Raw genomic sequence first — 13,424 nt, 5'->3', positions numbered from 1 at the left:
CTTCAGGTCCCCTTTTTCACCCTCCGGCACTGAGGTTCCTCTTATGTCCTTGAGATCAGATTGTGGCCCTCAGGAAGACTTAGCAACTGGAAAATCAGGAAAGCATTAGGCAGTGTCCTTTAGCTTGAAGCAGATTTGCCCCCATATTCTGTCCTGAGTGGGGCTGGGTAGGTAACCAAGCTGCAACATGGTGGAGATGCTTTGTCCCTCCTGGTGAAGGGCTCGTACAGCGATGTGGCTGCAGGGCTGAGGACTGAGGGGCCAGCAGGGCCCTGGAGCATGTCAGGGTGGTACCAGGGATCTAACTGCAGAGGTAAGGCTGAGCGATGCACGCAGAGCAGGGAGGTGGGCACCGTCAGGGCTTTCCTGGGTGGCATGGGGCACCAGCAGCGGAGGGCACCCACAGGGAGAGGAGGCTGAGCCCCTCTGAGCTGCAAAGAGGGTGGGTTCTCAGGGGAGGAGGATGGAGGGTCTCCATCCCTTCCAGCTCCTGAAGAAGGGAGTAGGAGTGGGCAAGTCTCACTTGGTGGGTAAAGGCAAGAGAATGACATCCAGTCACCCAGGGGTTGTGAGACTGACCCTTCCAAGAGTGGGACACCTCTACAGCTGCCCAGCAGAGCGCAGGAGGGAGAAGTGGGGAGGGCAGCAGTGCCTGCAGCACCTCTGCAATCAGGGGGGTGCCCAGCATGCCCAAGGGTCATCTTGCTCTGTTGAGCATTTGGTTTTCTTTCCTTGCGCCCTGCCCGTGCAAAGCCCTGTGCTTAAACCCAGGCTGGCAGACCCACATCTTCCTCAGGGCCCACCAGTGGGATGTGACATCCTGCACCCTCAGCTGATGGGTGCTTGCCAGGAGCTACTATTTTAGCCAGGAAACAGGCTGGTCGCTCAGCGCAGGGGGGCTGCGGGGGCTGCCGCCCCAATCTCTCCCAGTGCGGCTCAGCAAGAAGCACAGAGAGAGAGGATTTCGGCAGGCCTGGCCCATACGCATGAGCTTCTTAACACAGTCCTGGTGCACGCTGAGGTTGGTTTAGGGACGTGTTTCGACAGCCAGGGGTTGCCATCCTTGCAGCGCGCCAGCCCTCGTGCAGCGCGCCGAGGCTCTCCCTCCTGGGGCCCTGCCAGGCGCGCGGGGGCCAGGCTGCTGGTGCGGGCACCGGTCCCCGAGGAAGGGAGGCCTGGGCCCGGGTTTTCCGAGGCATCGGCGGGCAGGCGCAGGCAGGCCATGCTGTGCCCAGCAGCTCTGGTCTGCCCCACGGGCTGCCGGGCGGCAGGGGGACAGGCTGCCCTGGCGCTGATGGCTTGGGCGCTCGGTCCCTCACATCTCTGCCCTCAGCAGCTCTGCGAGGGCTACCAGCAGCCCCAGCCCGTCCGGCCCGCAAAGCCCAGCCAAGGACACCCACCCCGGGCCGTCCCCGCGGGCTCCCAGACGACGCGGGTGCTGCTCTCGGCCCTACCCGCGAACACAAACTCACCCTTCGCTCATCTCCTCGGGGCTCTCCCTGTCCACCACGAGGCTGTTGCTGGTGACATAGACGGACATGCTAGGGTGCTCGATGAGGAGATCCTCCATGGGGTTGCTCTCCATGCTGTCGAGGCCGGGGCCTTCTGCAGTAAAACAGGGGGGAGGGGTGACAAACCAACTCTCGTCCATCAAGCAGGGGTCGGGCTGGGAGGGCGCGGGCCTGCCGACACAGTCACGGAGCGAGCGGGACGAAGAAGTGGTAGGCGGGGGGGACCCCGGGCAGCGCCGGGGCGTGCAAACGGGAGCTCTCTCACCTACCCTCTGCTCCTCGCCAGAGGTTGAGGCATAACTACCTAATGAGGGACAGGAGCCGCCGCCGGGCGGGTGGGACGGCCGAGAGCAGCCCGGGAGTTGGAAGCCATGCAGAGGAGGGCAGGGAGGAGCACGGAGCAAAGACACACACACATACGATATACAGTGGGGAGGGAGAGGGGGAGGGGGGAGAAAAAGGGGGCATTATTAGTACAAAAGACACCCCAATAGCATCAATATTATTATAAATGTATATAGTATAATATACAGGAACTCTCACTGCGGAATAAACCACCGTGCAAAATAAAACCACCACCACAGCACAGCAAGGCCACCGCGAGGGTCAGCCGAGCTCGGGCGGGTGGAGGACCTCCAAGGACTGTGGCGACGTCTGCGTGGGGAGGCCGGAGGCGCCCACGTTCCGGTGACGCCTTCCTTCTTCGTCCACCAGCAGCGATGGTGGGAACGGTGCCCACGGCTGGAGGGGCGGCTGCTCCGAGCTCCCCGAAGCACCGCTGCCGTGCTGGGCACGAGGCCAGACGGGGCCCTTGCTCACACAGACAGTGCCCTGCGGGTGGCACGGAGGGTCGGCTGGGCCCTCCAAGATGGGCTGGGACCCTTCGCGCTGAAGGTTGCTAGACCAGTTTCTCAGCAGGCCTTGGCTCCGGCGACGCTATGGGACTGAGGGGGACTCAAATAGGCAGAAAGAGCAGAATGCCCTGTTTTGCTGAAATGGCAAGCAAAAGAAGCATGCAAATATTTTTGGTTGAGTGGTTTAACCAAATATTGGAGGAAATCACCAGGGCTTACTGAAGCAATTTTTTTCTCCATGAAATGAAGGAAGAAATTCAGCTAGGAAGAAGCATTGCTTTTTTCTGTAAAGTTACTTGATTTGAACCCTGCCTTTCAAAAAGAACAATAGCTGAATTACTAAGTGAATCTTTGCTTGCAAATACACTTCATTCTTGCAAATGTTGAAACCAATCACTGAGACAAGGAAAAAAAAAGTGCATGCTTTTTTTCCTGGAAGAAACCTTTTTCTCAGTGCATGAATCATTCACCCAAAGTTTTCACCATGACTTTGACTTCAGTCTGTAGGAGGCAGATTTTTCAGCTGGTGAGCTATACGAACTAACCGCATGCATCACTTTGAAACTCCAGCCTTTATTTTCCTTGCCCTCACCTCTGCTTGGCAAGTCAGTTGCACTGGCGCTTTTCTAAGACTCCCGTGTCAGAAGTTACTGGCTGTGCTATAGGGAGGGAGTCTGCTCTTAGTGGTGGATGCAGCAGGGAACCGAGACGCGTTCCCAGGTTCAGCAGTGTGTTTCAGGCTTCTTGGCAGGGGGCAGTTAGAGGGACCCCGCTCTTGTTGGGGTGGATTTGGTGGAGTACTTCTATGAACATGTGTGACCCTCTTGCTGGGTGAGGGTGCAAAAGAAATCAGAGATTAATGTGTTCTTGCAGTGCCCAAACAGGCAGGAAGAAATATGGACACATGAAGCAAGGGGCAGACATTCATCACGACGTGGATGTCACCAGCTCATCCTGCAGACGAGGCCCCAGCCTGCGGCTTAGGGCAGGCCACAATTAGCCTTGCGAACAGGAGAATGTCTTTCTTCAGGTCAGTGGATATCAGGCTATTAATAGTTGTTGACATGCCAGGCTGGAGATTATTTGTCAGCTTGGAGACAGACAGACAGGGGTCTGGGTTTGAGTGTTTTCCCTGTCCCTTAGGTTCAGCAGTGCTCCCACAGCACATGGGGCTGTGGGTGCAGGGAGAAGGAGGGGTGAGGAACTAGCTTGGCTGAGCCTCTGTCCCAGCCATGCATGTCTATCTGTCCAGATCCCTCGCAATGGCGCTTTTTAATGTCACAAGGAATGTTTCAGGATTCCCAAATTCCTGGGTGACTTGTAGCAAGGAGTCTTATCTCTAGGTAGAGAGAAATAGAGAAATGCGTAGAGAAATGCTCCTTTCTGGCCCCAGAAGTTGTGATGCTAGTCCTGCCTGGCCATGCCAAGTTGTGCTTTCCCAGCTTGAGACCTGCACTCTTCTTCCCTTTGTCCAGGACAAACTGGACTAGCTTCACTTCATTCTGGCCCACCTCTTCCAAGGGGTTCCTGGGTGCTGAGTGGAGCCAGACAGGCAGCAATGGAGTGAGAGGGGACATTTGAAATGCTCCCAAGAGATCTGGTTAATTCAGGTGCACTTTGCAACATGTGGGTCAAAGACCTGGCTGATGTTGAACTTCTTCGGAGGCTTGCTAGGCTGCTTCACTGCTGGGAGTGAGCTAGTCTGGGCTACGCTTTCCTGCCATTGTGGCTTTAACTTGAAGGATGGGGGCTGGAGCCAAGAGGCTTAGCTTTTGAAGTGCTTTGCATAACTCCAGGCTCAGGAGAAGGGCTGAAATAAATCGATCCCTCACTGGCGGGGGAATGCTAAGGGAAAATGCAGTAGTGGTGCCGGTGGGGATTAGCAGTGGGGGTAACAGGCCCCATGGAGACACACTGCTGAAAGCTGGCCCTGCACCAAGAGCCTGGCTAACTGATTAAAAAAAGCCACCAAGAAAAACTGGAGTCTTTTGGAACAAAGTCAGCCCAAGATCCCCACAGAGCCGGCCGCATGTCTCTGACCCAGGGGATTCAGGGCCTAGCCCAGCATTTCTCTGTTTGGGAAAACTTACGGTTCCTTTTAGTATGCTTTGGACACGCTGCAGACCTTGCCAGCGGCAGGACCAGAGGCCAGCTGGCCCTGACACATAGCAGCTGCATGCACATTGCTCCAGGGACCTCCTTGCAAGCAGCTCGCTCTCATGGCACTGCTTTGACCCCCCTCCACCCAAGAGGGACAGTCACCAGAGCCCAGAGGACAGGGAATACTCCACAGCCACCTGCTGCCCAGGCCACTCTCCTGCCTCCATCTCGGCTCCACAGTTCTCCGGGCAGACGTGGGGGGCTTCCCTGTCCTTGTCTCCCCATTCCAGGCTTGTCTGTGCTCCGTTGCCCTGTCCAGCTCAGTGCATGGGGAAAAAAACTAATGAACACTCACATCCTGAGAATGAGCCCTGCTCAGCACATGTAGGACAGACAGTGAGAATCTGCTCAGAGGGCTGGCAGAGGACAGCACAGCTCCCTCCCTGTAACAGGGAGGACTAAGTCCTCCTCCTAAACCTGTTAGCAGTCTCCTGGGTTGGGGCACTGTGACTAATGAGAGTCTGTAAAAAACAACAAGGGATGCTGAGAAGCAGAAATCCAAGGGCTGGGGCTGCAGCGCACACAGTCTTGTTTGTGTAAGTAAGTTCACTGCTTAATTTGCAAGCAAAAGGTCATAAAATTATCATTGCACATGGCTGAGTCATCAACCTTACAATAGGCAAAGGCACAAACTGTCTTAACGGAGATTAAGAAGCCCTTTTCCACACAAGGAATTTGACCTCTCCGTCTGGGGTCAAATGGGGCTCTGGATGGTCTCAGCTGTTCCTGAGAACAGGTAGCTCCAGAGGGCAAGGGTTTCTCTACACACAATGACATAGCTCCAAACAAACTGTCTGAGAGCTCTTGGCAAGGGCACTGGAAATGATTTGTGAAGAAAAAGCCTTTCAAAAGAGCTTTCAGATTCTAGACTTGCTCTCCTAGATGGCCCCAAATGATCCAAGCTTGGAGCAGAGCTTGCTAGATTGCTACAGGTCAGGGTGGCCCTGGAGCAGTGTACCCTCCGCCAGGACGGCCGGGAGGCCGTCGCTGACGCAAAGCACTGCAGACACACCTATGTGGGTCCTGCACACAGCCTGTGCGCCTCTGCCCACTGCAGCATCACCTGCCGCTGCCCTCCCGCGTGCGAGCCTCCCTGGCTCACTGTCAGGGCCCGAGGAGCAGGATTTCTTCCTGGTGAACGGACTCCAGGTTTGTTTGTATTTCGGCAGGCCATAAGGTGAATGCCCAGCCTTCCTTCCCCCTTGCTTGGCAGGCTCTGGACTGGGGAGCTGGAAGCACTGGCTGCAGCCAGGGTATCACAGCGGAGAGACTGAGCCCAGCTCCTCCAGGGCTGAGCCTGGCAAAGTGCTGCTCCCCAAGCAGGACTGCCAGGGCAGACCCCGGCAGGGCATGCTGCAATCAAAATGCTCTGGAGATAGTTAACAGGGCATGACTCATCCCTAAAAGCATCTTCTGCGACTTGCACAACCAAAGAGCCCAGCTCCAGGGAGGGCAGGGGCACACGGCCATGCAGCCAACCGCACCAGGCACGGCACCAACCCACGGCTGCCAACGGAGGTTGGCCTTTAGCCAGGCAGCCGGCAGCTCCTACGTGGAGGTGTGCCGGCAGCTCCCACTGCCCACGCCACAGCCTTGCTTAGCCACAGTCATGCCATTCTGACCCAGCACACAGGCAAGCAGCCCGTGTGGGCTGGCATCTCCCCACTCCACCAAGCACCCAGCAGGCAGGAACAAACCGGAAAATAGTGGGTGAACTCCCCGATCTCTGATTCTTGCTGGTTAAATGGACAGGAGTAAGCTCTGGGAACTGCGAACTGCTCTTCGGGGCAGATCCTTGGATCTGGTCCATAATCCACAAACAGGCTCCTCTAAGTGCTAAAGAATTTGTGCCTGCTTGAAGCTGGGTTGTCTTTGATTACAGCCACATGAAGAGAGCTATCTGGCATTTTATCCCAGCCGCACGCTCTGAGAGGAACACTTTTCTCAGCTATTCGAAAACTGCTAATGAAAGGGTGTCACTGACTCCTGCAAAGGCAAGGGCTGGTGCTCCTGGGTGAAGGTCCCATCCTGGTGCCAAGCACCGCTTGGCCGCTGCCTCCAAAGGTGCAAAATCAGGCCTGTCCTCTCCTGCTGGATCTCATTAGACCTTCTCCCTCCCTGTCCTGTCCAGGGTGTCCTGTTAAGAGCTGGGTCAGTGGGACACATTCTGTTCATCTGAAGTTTGGTGGCCTTTCTATGAACACCTTTCCCCCCAGGCCTGCTTGGAGATAAAACAGGAGCGAGGAGGGATACTCCTGTCCCTGGGGGAGCCGGGTGGCAGTGCCTGAAGGCTCCCAGGCAGACAGCCAGCATCCATGGCCCAGGAAGTGGCTGCTGTTACTCATTTTCTCCCAAGCTGGCTGACAATCAGGAATTGCTGCTGGGAGGGCAAAGAAAGGAAGAGGGGTCAGCTTGGGGTCTTTTGCAATGACAACAGAGATCTTTGTGCCTGGCCCAGGCTGGGAGCTGTGAGTACAGGCCAAGGTGAGGGGGAACCAGGGAAGGAGGGATGAAGGGCAGAGCTAACCACATGTCATGGAAGCTCAGCTGGAGGTTGCTGACAAGGTCTGATGTCATCTGAAGGGATTTGGCCAGCTCTGGAGAAACAAGACACATCACAGGTTGTATGAAACCAACCCCCCTGCTTTTCTCACCTGCAAGATCAATTATGAGCCATCCATCCTCCTCCTCCTCCTCAGAGACAAAGGGTTTGGGCTCCTCCAGGCCCTCTGGTGTGTTGCTGTCACTGAAGAAGAGGCTGGTAAAACGCTGGAACATGGTTGGGGAATGGTCTGATGAGAGGAAAGAAGAATGAAGCTACTGCTGAGTGCTGGCCTCAAAGCGTGGAGGCAGGCGCCACAGGCAGGGGCCAGAAAGGACAATGGAGCTTAGTGTCTCTGTCTTGGTGGAGGAGTCCTTTCCAGTGGCAGGAGATGCTTCACAGCTAGCAAAATCTTAGCTGAGTTAAATGATGTATAGTGCAATTATGAGGTTCTTCACTTGGCTTCAGTGCAAAGGCCTGTAAGAAAAAGGAGAAATTCATTCAGACTTGTTGGAAAGGTTGACCCTCCTGCACCCCATGGGGCTCAGATGGTCTGGAGGGGAGGACAGCGAGATGACCAGCACTGATATCTGCCATCGGTAGCTCCAGCCATTCACTTTTCAGAGGGCATGATATATTGTGTCTGAGAGCACAGTTGTGATGGGCTTCATGCTGGGTCCCCCCTCCTGCACCAAGCCCACATTGTGCCCTGAGAGCACCTCTTCCCTCAGCCCCAGTTGCTCCTCAGCAATGTTAGACAACAAAACAAGCCGCAGATTTGTACCAGCCAACACATGTGGGACATGTGAGAAGAGCAGATTTGGGGGAGAAAGGCAGGTTTTGGTCCTAGCCTTGATGCAGCTTTTCTGGCTGACCTTGGAAAAGCCACTGGTCTTCTCTGTCCTGCCCTGGCACACAGTGAAAGGGACACTCACTGACATTTGGGAAACATGCTCTTCTGTCAAACGTTATCTTTGCTACTGCTGTTGTTATGAAGAGCTGGTGTTGAGAAAGGGTAGGGACTGGCCAGGAACCCAGTGTGCCAGGACTTGGATAGCGTCAGTCACAGCTGACTTTCTGGGGAAACTCTCTAAGAAAAGAGTTTCTCTGCTTCATGGCAGACCATCTCCCTCTGCCCAAAAGGCTGCAATCCCCACCTCTAAGAGAAGTTCTCTGCATTTTGGAGACGATATGCTTCACAGCTATGTGATGGGGTTGGTCGGTCACCCCTCAAACTTTGCAGGCTGTTCCCTTCCCTTGCAAGCAGCTTCTCCTGGGGGAGGCTGATAAGCAGCAGTGGTTCCAAGGGAAACAGGTCCAGGTCTGACTTGGGGTCTCTGTTTGACTGTTTCCCCTCATGTAAATCTTGACCCATGTGGTGTCAGTTCCTCTAGAGCTACACTGGCATTGAATATGGCTTGTGGTATGAAACTTTGATGAAAGGATAGGGAAAAGGGTGTGATGATGCTGTTGCATCTGAGGACTGCTGTGAATTTACATGGTGTGAGCTTTCTGGGGTCAGTGTGATTGCTGCAGTGCAAGAGGGCTTGGTCCATAAAATTCATTCCTAGCAAGATGGCAAAGCAGCCAATTGAACAGGCTGGCCTTCAGGAATCCCAGGCCCTGGAAACCAGAGGGAAAGTCTTCAGAAATGAAGATTTTCCCTTGCTGGAAAAGGATCACGATAAGGATCACTTAGGCAAACTGGACATGCTTAAGTCCATGGGCCCTGATGGGATGCATCCACCAGTGCTGAGGGAGCTGGCTGATGTCATTGCAAGGCCACTCTCAATCATCTTTGAAAGGCCATGGCACTCAGGAGAGGTACCTGAGGACTGGAAGAAAGCAAACGTCACTCCAGACTTCAAAAAGAGCAAGAAGGAGAACCCAGGGAACTACAGGCCAATCAGCCTCACCTGGATCCCTGGGAAGGTGATGGAGCAGCTAATTCTGAATACCATTTCCAGGCACATGGAGGACCAAGAAGGTGATCAGGAGTAGTCAGCATGGATTCGCAAAGGGGAAATCATGCTTAACCAGCCTGAGAGCCTTCTGTGATGGAATGACTGACTGGGTAGATGAGGGGAGAGCAGTGGATGTTGTCTACCTTGACTTCAGTAAGGCTTTTGATGCTGCCTCTCATAACCTCCTCACAGACAAGCTGAAGTACAGGCTAGATGAGCAGACAGTGAAGTGGATTGAGAACTAGCTGAATGCCAGAGCTGAGGGTTGTGATCAGTCGTACAAAGTCTAGTAGGAGGCCTGTAGCTAGCAGTACACCCCAGGGGTCAATACTGGGTCCAGTCCTCTTCAGGTTATTCATCAGTGACGTGGATGAAGGGACAGAGTGCACCCTCAGCAAAGCTGCTGATGATACAAAACTGGGAAGAATGGCGGATACCCCAGAGGGCTGTGCTGCCATTCAGAGAGACCTCAATAGGCTGGAGAAATGGGCAGAGGAGAACCTCATGAAGTTCAATAAAGGGGAGTGCAGAGTCTTGCACCTAGGGAGGAATAACCCCATGTACCAGTACAGGCTGGGGGCTGACCTGCTGGAAAGTAGCTCTGTGGAGAAGGACCTGGGGGTCCTGGTGGACACCAAGTTCACCATGAGTGTGCAGTGTGCCCTTGTGGCCAAGAAGGCCAGTGGTATCCTGGGCTGCATTAGGCAGCGCATTGCCAACAGACTGAGGGAGGTGATCCTTCCCCTCTACTCAGCCCTGGTGAGGCCACATCTAGAATACCGTGACCAGTTTTGGGTTCCCCAGTGCAAGAGAGATATGGAGCTACTGGAAAGAGTCCAGCAAGGGGCCACTAAGACGATTAACAGACTCGAGCATCTCTCGTATGAGGAAAGGCTGAGAGAGCTCGGACTCTTCAGCCTGGAGAAGAGAAGACTCAGGGAGGATCTTGTCAATGTATACAAATATCTTAAGGGAGGATGTAAAGAGGATGGGGCTAGACTCTTTCCAGTGGTGCCCAGCGACAGGACAAGAGGCAATGGGCACAAACTGAAACACAAGAAGTTCCATCTGAACATGAGGAAAAACTATTTTATTGTGAGGGTGACAGGGCATTAGAAGAGGTTGCCCAGAGAGGTTATGGAGTCTCCATCCTTGGAGATATTCAAAAGCCATTTGGACATGGTCCTAGGCAACGTGCTCTAGGTGACCCTGCTTGAGTGGGGAGGGTCAGACTAGATGATCTCCAGAGGTCTCTTCTGACCTCAACCATTCTGTGATTCTGTGAATATACACCTCCCCACATGGGCATCAGCTGATCAGCGAGAAAACACAGGCACTTGGATTGCCAGATTGACAGACGGTCCAGCAAGGCTTCCTTTGCCTTGGTTCCCAAAAAAAATAGCAAGGATGGGGTAAGGACCAAAACTGTGCAGCTGGAGGGTAGGAAATTGCAAAGGACACTTTCCATTTGATTTTTTCTTATTATATTAGTAATAAAAGCTGGCTGGGAATGGACTCCAAGCCTTCCACACCTTCCCTTGGGCTGGCACTAGTGCTCCATGGTGAGTCAGAGTGGGGAACTATCCCAGCAGTGACCAGGCTAGTTCTTTTCTGGGGAGAGTTTTCAGTTCAGCATCCAGTACCAGCACAAGGGAAGCGTGGCAAGAGGCAAGTAACACCCATCAGGAGCCACAGCCTTCACCAGCAGCACTGCTGAGACTGGTCTGCACGTCCAGTCTCTGCCCTGCAGCCCAATAACAGGAGGGAGTGACAGTTACAGCCTAAGCTATCTCAAAGGTTTGCACAGTGACCATTAGCCTTCTCCAGTTCTGGGGAACCACAGGAACTACACATTCTTGGGTCTCCTACCCATACAGCAAGGCACAGGAAAGCTCAGCATAGACAGAAGACAGCCCTCACCTGTAAAGCTAACAAAGCCGCTGGGGAGGCTGTGCCCACCTCCCGCTGCCCTCCAGTGCTGGGATGGGGCTTGTCCCAGCTTGCAGTGAGCAGGGCTCCTCACAGCCCTGGGTACCAACTTGGTAATGGGGGAATGCAATGCAATGACCTCAGAGGAAAGAGCTGTCCCAGCGCAGATCAAGAGAGCCACCTCACATAGCTGTAGGGAGATTTGGGACACCAAACAGAGGGAGTGCTCTGCTGCCCATCAAAAGGCCTCGCTACAATTTTGCTTGAAATTTGCCTGTGCCGATAACTGCTTTAGATTGATTTAATTCTAAAAATTATTACTGTTGGGTTTTTTTGTGTGTATTTGCAGGGATGCTCTTTTAAGGCAGTTGCACATGTTTCATTGCCACCCTCCAGCTGAGGCTGATGACACTGTCACACATGCCCCACTCCCCATGCTGTTATTTTACAACGCTGCCCCAAGACACTACCATGTTCTTATGCTAGAATGGCCTCCAAACCTCACCACCCAGCACCACAGGGCAGAAACACAGCCAAGCTCAAAGGGGCAGAGAGAGCCGCACCATGCTGGTCCCCCCCAACCTGGTCTCACCAGGCTGAGGGACAGAAAACAGTAAAAACAGGGGAGGAGCTTCCAGTGCAGACCGCTCCGAGCTGCTGCTCCCTTGCCACACACACTCCGCATGCCCCATGGACACGCAGACTCTTCAGAGCAGGTAGGGGCAGCCTTAGAGCCCTGAGTCTTGGTCCTGTCCCCAGCCTCACAGGCAGGAGTGTGCAGGAGGGGGTGGGCAGTGGCAGCAAGGGGCCAACCCCCTCCCAGCAGCAGCACGGCACCAGGCAAGATGAGGACCGCTTTCTCCCAGCCTTGTTGTCTGGGTCTGGCTTGCCAGCGACTGGGCAAGTCTCTTGGCTATTTATGCTTCATTACTGCTATAGCTTTATTGCTGGGGAAACAAAGTCCTTACAGCTTAGAGGGAGGTTAGGACTCCCATTTTATTGATGTCTCTTAAGCTCTCTGAGAGCTACAGACAGATGGCAGACACAAGGTGCAGAGCATCATTAGCATGGAGAAAATGTATTTGGTTGAGCAACATAAAAGGGCATTAAAATGCCATCAAGAGCTAGACAGAGGGAAAGGCAAAGCACCTCGCTAGGACAGCTGTGTGCATTGCCCTGCTTGGCACACAGCCATTAGTGTATTTAGAGGGCAATCCCTGGTTTATGGCTCTGTCAAACTCTGAAGGAAAGTGCCTTAGAGCCTGCAAGCAGCCCTAGAGGTCTTCCCTGAAGCCTGGGTTTGAGGAACCCCCAGATGAGCCCATGATGGAGCCAGGGCTGGGAATTTGCCATGTTCCCTCTAGAAGAGGAGAAAGGCCAGCAGAAGGCTGCTCTGAGGCTTGTCTGAATCCCTCAGGAGGAGGAAAGGCTCTGGCTCTTGAAGCAGGTCTTCGGTCTAGCCCCAAGGCAAGGGAGCGTCCGGTCAGGCAGCAGCACTGGTGCTGTGAGGGTGCTGCCACGCTCCGGTGCGGCTGCCTGGGAACCCCATAGCTCTTCACAAACACTGAAACAAATGATCCCTGCAGGCCCTGCTGCCAGGGCTCAAAATTCATTTCGGTGCAACAATCCCATTTCTTCGGCATCTTAAAAAAAAAAAAAACCCACCAACAAACATTTAAAAAATAGAAAGCAAAGGAGACAGCGAGCCCATTAAGTTGAAGTGGGCAGCTGGCTCTCAGAGCTGTCATTACAGGTTTTCATAAGGCCTTTGGAGGTTCTCACACAAGCATTAGGGCTAGAAATGGAGACCTGAGACTCCAAAGAGACATTCTGCAGTCCTGAACCTGGAGCCACAGCTCTGGGACAGGGCTCTCATGTCCTAAGCATCGGGGCCCTCCAGAGCCACAGCAATTGCCAGGTCCCCTATTTCAGCCCAGCACAGGTGCCCTGCAGCCCACATCCTCTCACGCCATGCTGCTTGCTTCAGCCTACTGCTGTTACACTGCGCAGAGCTGGCTCTTGGCAATTTTTCATTTCATGAGGGTGCTCGTGCTTAAGCCTGGCAAAGGGCCTCCCCATTCACAAAGTGAGCTTAACCCCCAGGCTAAAGGGACTTTTCAGCTCCCTGCCTCCAAAATAAGAGATCTGTATTATGGATAAAAGCACCTCTTCACCCTCTGACAAGGCCTGGGAACAAGCAATAGCAGAAGGGAATAGCCCATCACTACTTGCCTTGGGAAAGCAGAGACCTCTGACCATAAGATCAGCTGAATGTTGTAGGGCTTTGTGGGACTTGGATGGGGTACAGGACTCTTCTTCAGCAGCCTACACAGCAGCAAATGGACCCCACTGTTCCTGCCAGAGAAGCCCAGTTCTGCTTCTCTGAGCAGCTTGGGATGGGAAGGGTACAGAGGGGTACAAAGTGCCTGGGGCTGGCATAGTGGCAGGGAACCCCATGGCTGCC

At 54.0% G+C, this 13,424-nt stretch overlaps 1 protein-coding gene across 3 annotated transcripts in view; it reads right to left on the bottom strand.

Moving 5' to 3' along the window:
- The window catches only part of TP53INP2 (tumor protein p53 inducible nuclear protein 2), a 37,100-nt gene that overhangs the window by 11,655 nt on the left and 12,021 nt on the right, over positions 1 to 13,424 (bottom strand). The window contains exons 2-4 of one of the 3 annotated variants that reach the window (XM_064521366.1): positions 7,180 to 7,544; positions 1,777 to 1,815; positions 1,473 to 1,605 (exon numbers count right to left, since the gene is read on the bottom strand). In XM_064521366.1, coding sequence (XP_064377436.1) covers positions 1,473 to 1,605; positions 1,777 to 1,815; positions 7,180 to 7,303 — 296 coding nt within the window. In that variant the 5' untranslated portion in view covers positions 7,304 to 7,544. Of the gene's footprint in view, positions 1 to 1,472; positions 1,816 to 7,179; positions 7,545 to 13,424 lie in introns of all 3 variants that reach the window. The other 2 variants (XM_064521365.1, XM_026100109.2) reach the window with 2 other exon arrangements.

This window comes from Dromaius novaehollandiae, chromosome 16 (assembly GCF_036370855.1).
Source record: "Dromaius novaehollandiae isolate bDroNov1 chromosome 16, bDroNov1.hap1, whole genome shotgun sequence".
NCBI classification, from domain to species: domain Eukaryota; kingdom Metazoa; phylum Chordata; class Aves; order Casuariiformes; family Dromaiidae; genus Dromaius; species Dromaius novaehollandiae.
The sequence above is the reverse complement of the archived record's forward strand: the minus strand, read 5'-3'. Positions and strand labels throughout refer to the sequence as shown.